The sequence below is a fragment of the Arachis hypogaea genome, chromosome 16 (assembly GCF_003086295.3).
Source record: "Arachis hypogaea cultivar Tifrunner chromosome 16, arahy.Tifrunner.gnm2.J5K5, whole genome shotgun sequence".
In the NCBI taxonomy this organism is placed as follows: domain Eukaryota; kingdom Viridiplantae; phylum Streptophyta; class Magnoliopsida; order Fabales; family Fabaceae; genus Arachis; species Arachis hypogaea.
In genome coordinates, this window is record NC_092051.1 from 95,143,947 (window position 1) to 95,161,144 (window position 17,198).

Genomic DNA, 17,198 nt, shown 5'->3' on the forward strand with positions numbered 1-17,198 from the left:
GAAGGAAACATAAAGCATGCGATTAGTATGAATAAATGGGTAAAGAGTTGATAAAAACCACTCAATTAAGCATAAGATAAACCATAAAATAGTGGTTTATCAAGCGGCTACCCATAACTTCTATGATCGCCCCTTTTATGATCGTCCTAATCAAGGATACTATTCACAAGGGGGCAATTTCAATCAAGGGTACCCTCAACAAGGAGGCAATTACAACCAAGGGAGTAACAACTTTAATAAAGGTTGGAGAGACAATTCCAATGAAGGTTGGCGGGACAATTATCAACAAGGAGGTAGAGACAATGGAGGAAACCAAAGATGGAGCAATAATAATTCACAAAATCGATATTCACAAAACCAACCACATTAACAACCAAACCAAGAAAGAAACTACCAACCCTACCTACCACCTCATAGGCAACCACCTCAACCTAACCAATTACAAGCACCTCAAATCACCTATCATTCCCCTTCCTCCAATCAAGATGAGACACTCCGATCCATACTCCAAGGGAAAAAAGAAATCCAAAACACACTTACCTTAAGCCTTACCAGGCTTAGTTCTACCCTCCAAGCCCTCATTGCTCGCATGGAGCCACCTTCCACCTCCACTCCTCAAGCTCCAAATTCTAGTGCCATACCTTCTCAACCTCTACCCAACGCCAAGGGTGGCATTAATGCCATTACCTTGAGGTCCGGAACTCAATTGAAAGAGAGAGGTCCAAAGGCACCTAACCTAATGATAGTTGCTCAAGAGGAGGATGGAGTTGAGATAGAAGAAATTGAAGAGGAGGATGAAGCACATGAGGTAGTTAAAGATGAAGTCCCTCAACCAAGGAGTGAAGCCTCTAGAGATGAGCAAGTCTTGGAGGAAGTGACTCAACCAATTCCATTTCTTACATTAGCAAGAAAGACTAAGAAGCGTGTAGAACTTGACCCCAAAATGGTGGAGATGTTCAAGAAAGTCGAGGTAACTATCCCTCTCTTTGATGCTATCCATCAAGTGCCTAAATATGCAAAGTTTCTTAAGGATTTGTGTTTGAGCAAAGATAGAATCCATGAGCTAGAAACTATTCCATTGGGGAGTTCTATTTCGGCTTTGATGGGAGCAATACCAAAAAAGTGTGGTGATCCGAGCCCTTGCTTAGTCTCTTGTACCATAGATGGAGTTTAATTCATTGATTGTATGTGCGATCTTGGTGCATGCGTTAGCATTATGCCTCTTTCCATTTATCATATATTGAAGCTCCCACTGTTGAAGCAGTCGGCGGCTAGGTTTGTTTTGGCGAACAAGAGCATAATAACTGTGACGGGTCTTTGGTGCACGAAATCACAATCACACTTTTGCAATTCCGGACAACTAACCAGCAAGTGCACTGGGTCGTCCAAGTAATACCTTACGTGAGTAAGGGTCGATCCCACGGAGATTGTCAGCTTGAAGCAAGCTATGGTTATCTTGTAACTCCTAGTCAGGATATCAATAATTCTTAGATTTAATTGTAAAAAGTAGAAGAACATGAAATAAATACTTGTTATGCAGTAATGGAGAATAGGTTGAGGTTTTGGAGATGCTCTGTCCTCTGAATCTCTGTTTTCCTACTGTCTTCTTCACACACGCAAGGTTCCTTCCATGGCAAGCTGTAGGTTGGTGGATCACCGTTATTAATGGCTACCATCCGTCCTCTCAGTGAAAATGGTCTAAATGCGCTCTCACCGCACGGCTAATCATCTGTCGGTTCTCACTCATGTTGGAATAGGATCCATTGATCCTTTTGCGTCTGTCACTACGCCCAGCATTCGTGAGTTTGAAGCTCGTCACAGTCATCCCTTCCCAAATCCTACTCGGAATACCACAAACAAGGTTTAGACTTTCCGGATCTCAGGAATGGCCGCCAATAATTCTAGCTTATACCACGAAGACTCTGATCTGAACCAGGAGGCTAAGAGATAAGCACTCAGTCTAAGGTAGAACGGAGGTGGTTGTCAGGCACAAGTTCATAGGTTGAGAATGGTGATGAGTGTCACGGATCATCACATTCATCAAGTTGAAGTGCGAGTGAATATCTTAGAATGGAAGCAAGCATGATTGAATGGAAAACAGTAGTAATTGTATTAATTCATCAAAACACAGCAGAGCTCCTCACCCCCAACCATGGGGTTTAGAGACTCATGCCGTAGAAGATATAATATGAAACGTGTAGAGTGTCATGAGGTACAAGATGAATCACTAAAAGTAGTTTTTATAATAAACTAGTGACCTAGGGTTACAGAAAATGAGTAAGCTAGAATAGTTAGTCTAGAAATCCACTTATGGGTCTCACTTGGTGTGTGCTTGGGCTGAGAATTGAAGTTTTCACGTGTAGAGACTTTTCTTGGAGTTAAACGCCAGCTTTTGTGTTAGTTTGGGCGTTTAACTCCAGCTTTCATGCCAGTTCTGAAGTTTTGACGCCAGAATTTCTATGCTGACTTGGAACGCCGGTTTGGGCCATAAAATCTCGGGTAAAGTATAGACTATTATATTGCTGGAAAGCCCAAGATGTCTACTTTCCAACGCAATTGAGAGCGCACCAATTGGGCGTCTGTAGCTCTAGAAAATCAACTTTGAGTGCAGGGAGGTCAGAATCCAACAGCATCTGCAGTCCTTTTTCAGCCTCTGAATCAGATTTTTGCTCAGGTCCTTCAATTTCAGTCAGAAAATACCTGAAATAACAGAAAAACACACAAACTCATAGTAAAGTCTAGGAATGTGATTTTTTAATAAAAAATAACTAAAATATACTAAAAACATACTAAAAACAATGCCAAAAAGCGTATAAATTATCCGCTCATCACAATACCAAACTTAAATTGTTGCTTGTCCCCAAGCAACTAAAAACAAAGTAGGATAAAAAGAACAGAATATACAATAAATTCCAAAAACATCTATGAAGATCAGTCTTAATTAGATGAGCGGGGCTATTAGCTTTTCACTTCTGAACAGTTTTGGCATCTCACTTTATCCTTTGAAGTTCAGAATGATTGGCATCTATAGGAACTCAGAATTCAGATAGTGTTATTGATTTTCCTAGTTCAGTATGTTGATTCTTGAACACAGCTACTTTATGAGTCTTGGCCGTGACCCTAAGCATTTTATTTTCCAGTATTACCACCAGATACATAAATGCCACAGACACATAATTGGGTGAACCTTTTCAGATTGTGACTCAGCTTTGCTAGAGTCCCCAATTAGAGGTGTCCAGAGCTCTTAAGCACACTCTTTTTGTTTTGGACCACGACTTTAACCGCTCAGTCTCAAGCTTCTCACTTGACACCTTCACGCCACAAGCACATGGTTAGGGACAGCTTGGTTTAGCCGCTTAGGCCAGGATTTTATTCCTGTAGGCCCTCCTATCCACTGATGCTCAAAACCTTAGATCCTTTTTATTTTACCCTTGCCTTTTGGTTTAAAGGGCTATTGGCTTTTTCTGCTTGCTTTTTCTTTTTCTTTCTCTTTTTTTTTCTTCTCTCTTTTTTTTTCTGCAAGCTTTGTATTCACTGCTTTTTCTTGCTTCAAGAATCATTTTTATGATTTTTCAGATTATCAATAACATTTCTCTTTTTCCATTATTCTTTCAAGAGCCAACAATTTTAACATTCATAAACAACAAATTCAAAAATATGCACTGTTCAAGCATTCATTCAAAAAGACAAAAAGCATTGCCACCACATAAAAATAATTAAACTATTTTAAAATTCAAAATTCACGTACTTCTTTTTCTTTTTCAGAAAACATTTTTCATTTTAAGAAAGGTGATGGATTCATAGGACATTCATAGCTTTAAGTCATAGACACTAAGACACTAATGATCATGTGATAAAGACACAAACATAGATAAAACATAAAGCATAATGTTCAAAAAATAGAAAAATAGGAGCAAGGAGATTAAAGAACGGGTCCACCTTAGTGATGGTGGCTTGTTCTTCCTCTTGAAGATCTTATGAAGTGCTTTAGCTCCTCTATGTCTCTTCCTTGCCTTTGTTGCTTCTCTCTCATGGCCTTTTGGTCCTCTCTAATTTCATGGAGGATAGTGGAATGCTCTTGTTGAGGTCCATGAGTGGGCTCTCTTATTTGCTCCATTCTTTTCTTAGTGATGGGCTTTTGAGGTGAATCTCTCCATTTCTCATGACTCGGAGGTGGAAGCTTTTGCCTTCCTTTTCCTCTTTCTAGAGGTTTCTCTGGCCTTAGGTGCCATAAATGGTTATAGAAACACAAAAAGCAAAAAGTAATGCTTTTTCCACACCAAACTTAGAAGGTTTGCTCGTCCTCGAGCAAAAGAAGAAAGAAGGGAGGAGAAGAAGAAGAGAATGGAGGAGATGGAGAGGTGTGAGTGGTTAAGAGGTGATGGGGAAGAGTATTTGGGGAAGGGTGTTATTGGAATGTGTGAAGAGGAGAGAGATTGAGTTGAGGTAGGTGGAGATCCTATGAGGTCCATAGATCCTGAGGTGCCAAGGATTTCTCATCCCTGCACCATTCTGGCGTGTAAACGCCCCTTTGAGTGCCAATCCTGGTGTTAAATGCCAGGTTGCTGCCCATTTCTGGCGTTTAACGCCAGCTTGGTGCCCTTTTCTGGCATTAAATGCCAGTCTGGTGCCCATATCTGGCGTTAAACGCCCAGAATGGTGCCAGACTGGGCGTTTAACGTCCATTCTGCTACCCTTACTGGCGTTTATACGCCAGTAAGCTCATCCTCCAAGGTGTGCTGTTTTTAATGCTGTTTTTGAATTTGCTTTGATTTTTGTAGTTGTTTTTGTGACTCCACATGATCATCAACCTAAAGAAGACATAAAATAACAATGGAAAATGGAAAATTAACATAGATAAATAAAAATTGGATTGCCTCCCAATAAGCGCTTCTTTATTGTCTTTAGTTGGACCTTGACTGAGCTTTATTTAAGCTTCAGTTTTGAGCATTCCTGCTCAAAATTGCTTTCAAGATAATGTTTGATTCTCTGTCCATTAACAATGAACTTTTTGTCAGAGTCAGTATCTTGAAGCTCAACATATCCATATGGTGACACACTTATAATCACATATGGTCCCCTCCACCGGAATTTTAATTTCCCCGGGAATAATCTGAGCCTAGAATTAAATAGTAGAACCTTCTGTCCTGGTTCAAAGACTCTAGATGACAGTTTCTTTTCATGCCACCTTTTTGCTTTTTTCTTATAAATTTTTGCATTTTCAAAAGCATTGAGTCTGAATTCCTCTAGCTCATTCAGTTGGAGCAATCTTTTCTCTCCAGCTAACTTAACATCCAGGTTTGAGAATCTGGTTGCCCAGTAGGCCTTATGTTCCAGTTCCACGGGCAGATGACAGGCCTTGCCATACACAAGCTGGTATGGAGAGGTTCCTATAGGAGTCTTGAATGCTGTTCTGTATGCCCACAGAGCATCATCCAAGCTTTTTGCCCAATCCTTTCTACGGGCAATTACAGTCCGTTCCAGGATTCTTTTTAGTTCTCTATTAGAGACTTTAGCCTACCCATTTGTCTGTGGGTGATATGGAGTTGCTACTTTGTGACTAATTCCATATCGAACAATAGCAGAGTATAGCTGTTTATTGCAGAAATGAGTGCCCCGTCACTGATTAATACTCTGGGGACGCCAAATCTGCTGAAGATGTGTTTCTGGAGGAATTTCAGCACGGTCTTAGTATCGTTAGTGGGTGTGGCAATTGCTTCTACCCATTTAGATACATAGTCTACTACAACCAAAATGTAAGTGTTTGAGTATGATGGTGGGAAAGGACCCATGAAGTCAATACCCCATACATCAAACAACTCAATCTCTAAGATCCCTTGTTGAGGCATGGCATAACCATGGGGCAAGTTGCCAGCTCTTTGGCAACTGTCACAGTTACGCACAAACTCTCGGGCATCTCTATAGAGAGTAGGCCAGTAGAAGCCACATTGGAGGACCTTAGTGGCTGTTCGCTCACCTCCGAAATGTCCTCCATATTGTGATCCATGGTAGTGCCATAGGATCTTTTGTGCCTCTTCTCTGGGTACGCATCTACGGATCATTCCGTCTGCACATCTCTTAAAGAGATATAGTTCATCCCATAAGTAGTACTTTGCATCGAAAATTAGTTTTTTCATTTGTACTCTGCTGTACTCCTTGGGTATGAACCTCACAGCTTTATAATTTGCAATTTCTGCAAACCATGGTGCTTCTTGAATGGCGAAGAGTTGCTCATCAGGAAAGGCCTCAGATATCTCAGTAGGAGGGAGGGATGCCCCTGCTACTGGTTCTATCCAGGACAGGTGATCAGCTACCTGGTTCTCTATCCCTTTTCTGTCTCTTATTTCTATATCAAACTCTTGCAGAAGTAACACCCATCTTATGAGTCTGGGTTTTGAATCCTGCTTTGTGAGTAGGTATTTAAGAGCATCATGGTCAGTATACACAATCACCTTTGAACCTACTAAATAGGATCGAAACTTGTCAATGGCATAAACCACTGCAAGCAACTTTTTTTCTGTGGTTGTGTAATTCTTCTGTGCATCATTTAAAACACGGCTAGCATAGTAAATGACGTGCAGAAGCTTGTTATGCCTCTGTCCCAATACTGCACCAATGGCATGGTCACTGGCATCACACATTAGTTTGAATGGTAATGTCCAATCTGGTGCAGAGATGACTGGTGCTGTGACCAGCTTAGCTTTCAGGATTTCAAATGCCTGTAGACACTCTGTGTCAAAGACAAATGGTATATCAGCAGCTAGCAGATTACTCAGAGGTTTTGCGATTTTTGAAAAATCCTTTATAAACCTCCTGTAGAATCCTGCATGTCCTAGAAAGCTTCTGATTGCCTTTACATTGGCAGGTGGTGGTAATTTTTCAATTACCTCTACCTTAGCTTGATCCACCTCTATTCCCTTGTTTGAAATTTTATGCCCAAGGACAATTCCTTCAGTCACCATAAAGTGACATTTTTCCCAGTTTAAAACTAGGTTGGTCTCTTGGCATCTTTTCAAAACAAGTGCTACATGGTCAAGACAGGAGCTGAATGAGTCTCTGAATACTGAAAAGTCATCCATGAAGATTTCCAAAAATTTCTCTACCATATCAAAGAAGATAGAAAGCATGCACCTCTGAAAGGTTGCAGGTGCATTGCACAGACCAAAAGGCATCCTTCTGTAGGCAAATACTCCAGATGGATATGTAAATGTTGTTTTCTCTTGGTCTTGAGGATCTACTGCAATTTGGTTGTAACCTGAATAGCCATCCAAAAAGCAGTAATAATCATGATCTGCTAGTCTATCTAGCATCTGGTCTATGAATGGTAAAGGAAAATGATCATTTCTGGTGGCTGTATTGAGCCTTCTGTAGTCAATACACATACGCCACCCTGTAACTATTCTTGTGGGAACCAGTTCATTCTTTTCGTTGTGAACCACTGTCATGCCTCCCTTTTTGGGTACAACTTGGACAAGGCTTACCCAGGGACTATCAGAAATAGGATAAATAATCTCAGCCTCTAGTAACTTAGTGACCGCTTTCTGCACCACCTCCTTCATGGCTGGATTTAGCCGCCTCTATGGTTGAACCATTAGCTTAGCATCATCCTCCAATAGGATCTTGTGCATGCATCTTGCTGGGCTAATGCCTTTAAGATCACTTATGGACCACCCAAGAGCTGTCTTGTGTGTCCTTAGCACTTGAATTAGTGCTCTCTCTTCCTGTGGATTTAAAGCAGAGCTTATGATTACAGGAAATGTGTTACCTTCTCCCAGAAATGCATATTTCAGAGATGGTGGTAGTGGTTTGAGCTCGGGTTTAGGAGGCTTATCCTCTTCCTGAGGAATTTTCAGAGGTTCTTTTATTTCCTCTGATTCCTCTAGATCAGGCTGAACATCTTTAAAGATGTCCTCTAGCTCTGATTCGAGACTTTCAGTCATATTGATCTCTTCCACCAAAGAGTCACTAATATCAGTGCTCATGCAGTCATTTGATGTGTCTGGATGCTGCATAGCTTTGACAGCATTTAACTTGAACTCATCCTCATTGACTCTCAGGGTCACTTCCCCTTTTTGTACATCAATAAGAGTTCGTCCAATTGTTAGGAAAGGTCTTCCTAGAATGAGAGTTGCACTATTGTGCTCCTCTATTTCCAGCACTACAAAGTCAGTGGAAAAGGCAAATGGCCCAACCTTGACAATCATGTCATCAATTATGCCTGATGGATATTTAATGGAGCCATCAGCAAGTTGAAGACATATCAGGGATGGTTTGACTTCTTCAGTCAAGCCAAGCTTTCTAATAGTGGATGCAGGTATTAGGTTGATACTTGCTCCAAGGTCACATAGAGCTGTCTTGGTACAAGCACCCTCTAATGTGCATGGTATCATAAAGCTTCCTGGATCTTGAAGCTTTTCTGGTAAGCTTTTCAGAGTGACTGCACTGCATTCTTCAGTGAGAAACACCTTTTCAGTTTCTCTCCAATCCTTCTTATGACTTAAGATCTCCTTCATGAACTTAGCATAAGAGGGTATTTGCTTAAGTGCCTCTGCAAATGGGATCTTTATCTCAAGAGTCCTGAGATAGTCTACAAAGTGGGCAAATTATTTATCCTGCTCCGCTTGGCGGAGTTTTTGAGGATAAGGCATATTGGCTTTATATTCTTCAACCTTAGTTGCTGTAGGTTTATTCCCTACAGAGGTGGTTGGAGAAGCCTTCTTAGAGGGGTTATTATCAGCACTTGTAGGTGTCTGATCTCTCATTGGCGTTTGAATGCCAGGATTGGGTGCTAGATGGGCATTTAACGCCAGCTTCCCACCCTTTTTTGGCGTTTGAACGCCAGAACTAGGCAAGGAATGGGCATTCAACGCCAACTTTTCTCCCTTTTCTGGCGTTTGAACGCCAGAAGTGGGCATCCACTGGGTGTTTGACGCCAATCTTTCACCCTTTTCTGGCATTTAAACGCCAGAATTATTCCTCTCTGGGCTCTTGCTGTTCTCATAGGGATTTTGGGCAGTGGTTTGGTCATCCTCTGTCAGTTGTTCCTTTCTTGGCTTTCTGCTACTTTGAGCTGATTTATTCAATGTCTTTTCGCTCCTTAGTTGGACAGCTTGGCATTCTTCTGTTATCTGTTTAGATAGCTGCTGTCTTGTCTGATTCAATTGTGCTTCCATATTCTTGTTAGCATTTTTAGTGTCTTGGAGCATCTCTTTAAATTCTGCTAATTGTTTTGTCATAAGGAGTAATTGCCGATTAAGTTCGACGATCTGTTCTTGAGGATTAGGATCAGTAGTTACTGCCCTAGCCTCTTTTTTTATGGAGGACTCACTGCTTGAGTACAGATGTTGATTTCTAGCAACCGTATCTATGAGTTCTTGAGCCTCTTCAATCATCTTCCTCATGTGTATAGATCCACTAGCTGAGTGGTCTAGAGACATCTGAGCTTTTTCTGTAAGCCCATAGTAGAAGATGTCTAACTGTACCCACTCTGAAAACATTTCAGAGGGGCATTTCCTTAGCATCCCTCTGTACCTCTCCCAGGCATTATAAAGGGATTCATGATCCTCTTGTTTAAAGCCTTGGATGTCCAGCCTTAGCTGAGTCATCCTTTTTGGAGGGTAAAATTGATTCAGAAATTTTTCTGATAACTGTCTCCATGTTTTTATGCTTGCTGTGGGTTGGTTATTTAACCACCTCTTAGCTTGATCTTTTACAGCAAATAGAAACAGTAATAATCTATAGACATTCTGATCCACTTCTTTATCACGTACTGTGTCAGCAATTTGTAAGAACTGTGCCAGAAACTCAGTAGGTTCTTCCTGTGGAAGACCGAAATACTGACAATTTTGTTGCACCATGATAATGAGCTGAGGATTTAGCTTAAAACTGCTTGCTTTGATGGGAGGTATACAGATGCTACTCCCATATGCAGCTGTAATGGGGTTAGCATATGACCCCAAAGTCCTTCTGGACTGTTCACTTCCACTTATGTCCATGATGGAGAAAAGGGAATTGATATAAATTGTAATTAAATTATATTTTTAATTTTTTTATTTTATTTAATTAAAAGTAACCAAAAAAATAAAACAAAATAAGTGGAAGATAAAATAAAACTTTCAAAAATTAGAAGAAAATGAAATAAAAGCAAATTGAAAACTAAATTAATTAATTAATTAAAAAGATTTTGGAAAAAGAATGCTTAGTTAATTTCGAAATATGAAAGAGAAAAGTAGTTAAGTGATTTTTTTTTTTGAAAAAGATTTTGAAATTAGCAATCAAAAAGATATGATTGAAAACTATTTTGAAAAAGATATGATTGAGAAGATATGATTGCAATTTATTGAAAAAGATGTGATTGAAAAGATATGATTGCAATTTATTGAAAAAGATATGATTGAAAAGATATGATTGAAGAAATTAAAAAGATTTGATTTTTGAAAAAGATTTGAAAAGATCAATTTTTGAAATTAGAATTTTGACTTGACTAAAAAAAAGATATGATTTTGAAAATCTTTGACTAATTTAATACAAAATTTTTAAATTTATGAGTAAAATAAGGAAAAGATATTTTTTTGAATTTTTGAATTTTAATGAGGAAAGAGAAAAACAACAAAATGACATTAAACTTAGAAATTTTAGATCAAAATAAAGAGAACAAACAAGAAAACTTTGAATGTCAAGATGAACACCAAGAATACTTTAAAGATCAAGATGAACACCAAGAATAAATTTTTGAAAAATTTTTAAGTAAATAAAAGCACAAGGGACACCAAACTTAAAATTTTTAGAAAATCAAACACAAATTTTCGAAAATTTAAAGAGAAACACAAAGAAGACACCAAACTTAGAATTTTTAAAGATCAAGAAAGAACTAAGAACATGCAAATTTGAAAAATTGAAAGAAAATAAAAGCATGCAATTGACACCAAACTTAAAATATGAAACTAAATCAAATAAAAGACTCAAATTTAGTGACTCTAAACCAACAAAAATAAATTATTCCTAACCTAAGCAACAAGATAAACCGTCAGTTGTCCAAACTCGAACAATCCCCGGCAACGGCGCTAAAAACTTGGTGCACGAAATCACAATCACACTTTTGCAATTCCGCACAACTAACCAGCAAGTGCACTGGGTCGTCCAAGTAATACCTTACGTGAGTAAGGGTCGATCCCACAGAGATTGTCGGCTTGAAGCAAGCTATGGTTATCTTGTAACTCTTAGTCAGGATATCAATAATTCTCAGATTTAATTGTAAAAAGTAGAAGAACATGAAATAAATACTTGTTATGCAGTAATGGAGAATAGGTTGAGGTTTGGGAGATGCTTTGTCCTCTGAATCTCTGTTTTCCTACTGTCTTCTTCACACACGCAAGGTTCCTTCCATGGCAAGATATATGTTGGTGGATCACCGTTGTCAATGGCTACCATCCGTCCTCTCAGTGAAAATGGTCCAAATGCGCTGTCACCGCACGGCTAATCATCTGTCGGTTCTCACTCATGTTGGAATAGGATCCATTGATCCTTTTGCGTCTGTCACTACGCCCAGCATTCGTGAGTTTGAAGCTCGTCACAGTCATCCCTTCCCAGATCCTACTCGGAATACCACAGACAAGGTTTAGACTTTCCGGATCTCAGGAATGGCCGCTAATAATTCTAACTTATACCACGAAGACTCTGATCTAAACCAAGAGGCTAAGAGATAAGCACTCAATCTAAGGTAGAACGAGGTGGTTGTCAGGCACGCGTTCATAGGTTGAGAATGGTGATAAGTGTCACGGATCATCACATTCATCAAGTTGAAGTGCGAATGAATATCTTAGAATGGAAGCAAGCGTGATTGAATGGAAAACAGTAGTAATTGCAGTAATTCATCAAAACACAGCAGAGCTCCTCACCCCCAACCATGGGGTTTAGAGACTCATGCCATAGAAGATACAATATGAAACGTGTAGAGTGTCATGAGGTACAAGATGAATCACTAAAAGTAGTTTTTATAATAAACTAGTGACCTAGGGTTACAGAAAATGAGTAAGCTAGAATAGTTAGTGTAGAAATCCACTTCCGGGGCCCACTTGGTGTGTTCTTGGGCTGAGCATTGAAGCTTTCATGTGTAGAGACTTTTCTTGGAGTTAAACGCCAGCTTTTGTGCCAGTTTGGGCGTTTAACTCCAGCTTTCATGCCAGTTCTGGCGTTTTGACGCCAGAATTTCTATGCTGACTTGGAACGCCGGTTTGGGCCATCAAATATCGAACAAAGTATGAACTATTATATATTGCTGGAAAGCCCAGGATGTCTAATTTCCAACGCAATTAAAAGCGCGCCAATTGGGCATCTGTAGCTCTAAAAAATCCACTTCGAGTGCAGGGAGGTCAGAATCCAACAGCATCTGCAGTCCTTTTTCAGCCTCTGAATAAGATTTTTGCTCAGGTCCCTCAATTTCAGCCAGAAAATACCTGAAATCACAGAAAAATACACAAACTCATAGTAAAGTCCAGGAATATGATTTTTGAATAAAAACTAATAAAAACATAATAAAAACTAACTAAAATATACTAAAAATATACTAAAAATAATGCCAAAAAAGCGTATAAATTATCCGCTCATCAGTCTTGCGGAAGATGTGTTGGTAAACATAAAGGATTTGGTATTTTCGATTGATTTTCATATCCTTGAGATGCCACCAAGTGAATCTGAAAGGACATCATCTATCCTACTTGGGAGGCCATTTTTAAAGACATCTAGATTCAAATTGGATGTCTATTCGGCACCTATTCTTTTGAAATCGACGGAAGAGTTGTTAGCTTTAGCCTTGATGAGGCCATGAGACACCCACCAGAGAATCATTCCATATTCCAATGTGACTTAATTGACAATGTTGTGGTCGAAGTGTATTGTTCAAATATTAATGAGAAGATTGAAGAATCAAGTGTGGGAAGCCCCCACGAATGTAAAGAAAACATCATACCCCATCCAAATCAATCGGAAGTTCAAGTGCCAAGTCAAGAGCAACATGTAGAGTTGAAACCACTACCGCCCCATCTAAAATATTCCTATCTTGATGAAGCTCACAAGTTCCCGGTAATTGTTGCAAGGGAACTCACTCCTCCACAAGAAGAGAAGTTGCTTAATATTTTGAGGAGGAACAAAAGAGCAATATGATGGAGCTTGGCGGATCTAGTGGGCATAAGCCCCCAAGTGTGTGAGCACCGAATCTTCTTAGAAGAAGGAGCTAGACCCGTTCGACAACCTCAAAGGCGATTGAATCCTACCATTCTATAGGTTGTCAAGAAGGAGGTAACCCGGTTACTAGAGGCGGGCATCATTTACCCTATTTCGGATAATGAATGGGTAAGTCCGGTCCAAGTTGTGCCAAAGAAGTCCGAGGTGACCACAATCAAGAATGAGAGTGGGGAGCTTATAGCTACGATGGTGCAAAAGTCTTGGAGGATATGTATCGACTACCGGCGTTTGAACATGATCACTAGGAAGGATCACTTTCTACCGTTTATCGATCTAATGCTAGATCGATTATCTGGTAAACCTTATTATTATTTTCTAGATGGCTATTCGAGGTATTTTCAAATCCACATTGTTTTAGAGGATCAAGAAAAAATAACATTCATATGCCCCTTTGGAACTTATGCCTACAAGCGTATGCCATTTGGCCTATGCAATGCACCGGGAACTTTCCAAAGGTGCATGATGAGCATATTTGCAGATTTTCTAGAGCAATGCATGGAGGTATTCATGGATGACTTCATGATTTATGGGGACTCTTTTGATCAATGCTTGGATAATCTTGCAAAAGTGTTGGAAAGATATACTAAATCGAACCTTGTCCTAAATTTTGAGAAATGTCATTTTATGGTTCGGCAAGGTATCATTTTAGGACATATTGTTTCCAAAGATGGTATTTCTGTGGATTCGGCAAAGATCAATGTTATATCTAACTCGCCTTACCCCTCCTCCGAGAGGGAAGTCCGTTCGTTCCTTGGACACGCAGGTTTTTACCGAAGATTTATAAAGGACTTTAGTAAGGTAGCATTGCCTCTATCTCGATTGTTGTAGAAAGATGTTGAATTTGATCTAAGCAAAGAATGCATGGAGACTTTTGACAAGCTCAAAGTGGCATTGACCCAAGCTCCCATCGTGCGAGGGCCGGATTGGAGTCGGCCGTTCGAAATAATGTGTAATGCTTCAAACTTTGCCGTGGGAGCCGCGCTAGCACAACGCGAAGGTAAGAATCCGTATGTCATAGCCTATGCATCAAAAACATTGGATGGAGACCAATTCAACTACACTACCACCGAGAAAGAACTATTGGCAATAGTTTTCGCTTTGGATGAATTCCGAGCATATCTACTTGGTTCCAAGGTGGTAGTGTACTCGGATCATGCGGCGTTAAAGTATTTGTTGGCTAAGAATGAATCCAAACCGAGATTCATTAGATGGGTTTTATTATTGCAAGAATTTGACTTGGAAATCAAAGATAGGAGTGGTTCGCAGAACCTAGTGGCGGATCACTTAAGTCACCTTGAACACACCAAAGGCGATACCACTCCTATTAATGATTCTTTCCCCCTTGAGGGCTTGCAAGCAATCTTGGAAGTCATTTTTTGGTATGCACCGATAGCCAATTACTTGATATCCCACACCTTTCCTCCTAATCTCTCCAAACATCAAAGGGATAAGCTAAAAAGCAAATCCAAATACTATGTATGGGATGACCCATACCTTTGGAGATGTGGAGCGGATCAAGTAATTCGGAGGTGCATTCCATAAACCGAATTCCATTCAATCTTGGAAGCTTGCCACTCCTCCGAAGGAGGAGGTCATTATGGACCTCAAAGAACGGCAAGAAAAATCCTAGATTGTGGATTTTGGTGGCTAACTCTTTTCAAGGACTCTTCTCTCTTTTGTAAATCTTATTCTCAGTGTATTAGATTTAGTAATATCTCCAAGAAGGATGAAATACCCCAACAAACCATGCTATTTTGTGAGATTTTTTATGTGTGGGGTATCGACTTCATGGGGACATTCCCAAATTCTAATAGTTTTCTATACCTTCTACTAGCCGTTGATTATGTGTCCAAATGGGTGGAAACGATACCCACCCAGATGGACGATACTAATGTGGTCCTTTCTTTTGTGAGAAACAACATAATTTGTAGATTTAGGTCGCCACGAGCAATGGTGAGCGACCAAGGCTCCCATTTTTGTAATAAGAGAATGCAAGGACTCATGAACAAATATGGCATCATACACAAAGTAGCTACAGCCAATCACCCCCAAAAGAACAGCCAAGCCGAAGTTTCCAATCGGGAGATTAAACGCATATTGGAAAAAATTGTGAAGTCTCATAAAAAAGATTGGAGTGCAAAGCTCACCGATGCACTATGGGCCTACCGAACGGCATACAAAATGCCAATTGGCATGAGCCCCTTTCGGTTAGTTTATGGAAAAACTTGCCACTTATCGGTGGAAATAGAGCATAAAGCATATTGGGCCATCAATGAGTGCAATTCAAGTTTGGGAGGGGCCGAAATTGAGAGAAAGCTACAACTAGTAGAATTGGAATGTTTGTGGTTAAAAGCTTATGAGAACTCAAGACTTTACAAGGAACGAATGAAAGCCGTGCATGATAAGACCATAAGAGGAAAAGAATTTAGAGCCGGCGACCTAGTCCTCCTCTACAATTCAAGATTGAAATTGATGCCCGAAAAGCTAAGGTCAAGGTGGGAAGGACCTTATATAGTAGAAAAGGCGGAGCCATACAGAGTCTATCACATGTGCCACCCTTCAAGCTCCGACATTTTCAAGGCTAATGGGCAACATCTAAAGTTCTATCTTGGTGAAAAGAAGAAAAGCAACAAGGAGATGGAGGTGTTCCTTTTGGAAGATGCACCTAATGGCAAAGAGAATTGAGCTAGTGACCGTCCAACATAAGGACATTAAACAAAAGTACTTGGTGGGAGACACTCCACCATGGTGAGATCTACTCTTTTTTTCCCTTTTGTATATACTCTTGAAATCTTACTTGATTTAGTGATTGTGTAGCTTTTCAGTTTGTTTAGATAGACTTTATTGTACTAGTTGTGATATTCATGAAGAATTGCATGGATTTTAAGTAGGTGGATTGAGAGTGTGGTAGAAAGCACCCCATTTTGAGTATTGTATGGAGTTTTAAGGTGCTTTTGTACCATTTGGCTTGCTTGCCTACTGAATTTGTGATAACAAGGCACTTCTTCATGTCTATGAAAAAAAAAAGAGGGGGGCGCGTGGGCGTGCTAGACGTGTCCGCGTCAATAGCCTTCGCAGCTCCTGGTATAAAAATCCAGAGAGTTATGCAAGCATTGGGCCAGCTCCTGGTAGACTTTTCCCGAGAGTTGCGCAAACATTGCACCTACACTGTGCTGGGAGCACAACCCCCTTCACGCGCAGGCATACATGATGCCTGGGCGTCCATCTGCCACATGCAAACTCCACGCGTGTGCGGAATATGCGCGCGCGCGTCGATCCTACTATAGCCAACTCCTGGTACTTCGACCAGAGAGTTGTGCGAGTTTCAGGCCCACATTGTGCCACTAGCACGACTACCTCCCACGTGTGCGCGCACCTAGTGCGTACGCGTCCAATCTTCTTCAGCTATCCATGCGTACGCGTGGGTGACGCCTCCGCATCCCTACTGTCTTCATGCCCATCCACGCGCACGCGTGGAGGGCGCGCGCGCGTCAATCTCGTGACGTAACTTACCTGCAGCGCGCCTCATTTTAAATCCCCCTGCCCCTCTTCTCTTATTTCGATCTTCTTCCTCTAGTCCCACTTTCCCTACCCCTTCAACCACCGCTATCACCCTCTCTCTGCCCCTTTCACCGGCGGCACTGATCACCGGCGGCCACCACCTCCGGCGGGTCCTTTCCTCTCTTCTCCCATTTCTCTTCCTCTCTCTTTTCAATTACATTCTCCATTACCTTCTTCTCCCTCACAAGGTACTCCCATCTTGCCTTTTTCTTTGTTTTGCCTCTTTCTTCTTCCTTCCTTAGTTGCATTTGTTTGTTTTTCTAATTAGTTAGCTTCATTCATGTTTACTTGCTTGTTTGCTTTTTTCTCTTTTATTTTTCCATTTTTCATGGGTGTCGGGAGTGGAGATTTCTATGGCATTAATGGGTCTATTTGTTTTATTTGATTTCCTTGCA

General features: G+C 40.5%; 1 protein-coding gene across 1 annotated transcript; it reads left to right on the forward strand.

Annotated features, from left to right (window-relative positions):
• Window positions 1–589: 589 nt before the first annotated feature.
• LOC112757237 (uncharacterized) lies at window positions 590–15,927 on the forward strand. The gene is made up of 3 exons (XM_025805843.2): window positions 590–946; window positions 14,071–14,376; window positions 14,938–15,927. Exons 1-3 carry the CDS (start codon window positions 590–592, stop codon window positions 15,925–15,927), a joined length of 1,653 nt encoding a protein of 550 aa, XP_025661628.2.
• Window positions 15,928–17,198: the final 1,271 nt, after the last annotated feature.

Coding starts and splice junctions, on each gene's coding strand:
- LOC112757237 (XM_025805843.2), top strand. CDS start 590: ATGGAGCCACCTTCCACCTCCACTCCTCAAGCTCCAAATTCTAGTGCC. Junction 947..14,070: donor TAGAACTTGACCCCAAAATG/GTGGAGATGTTC, acceptor CGATTGTTGTAG/AAAGATGTTGAATTTGATCT. Junction 14,377..14,937: donor CATATCTACTTGGTTCCAAG/GTGGTAGTGTAC, acceptor TCTTATTCTCAG/TGTATTAGATTTAGTAATAT.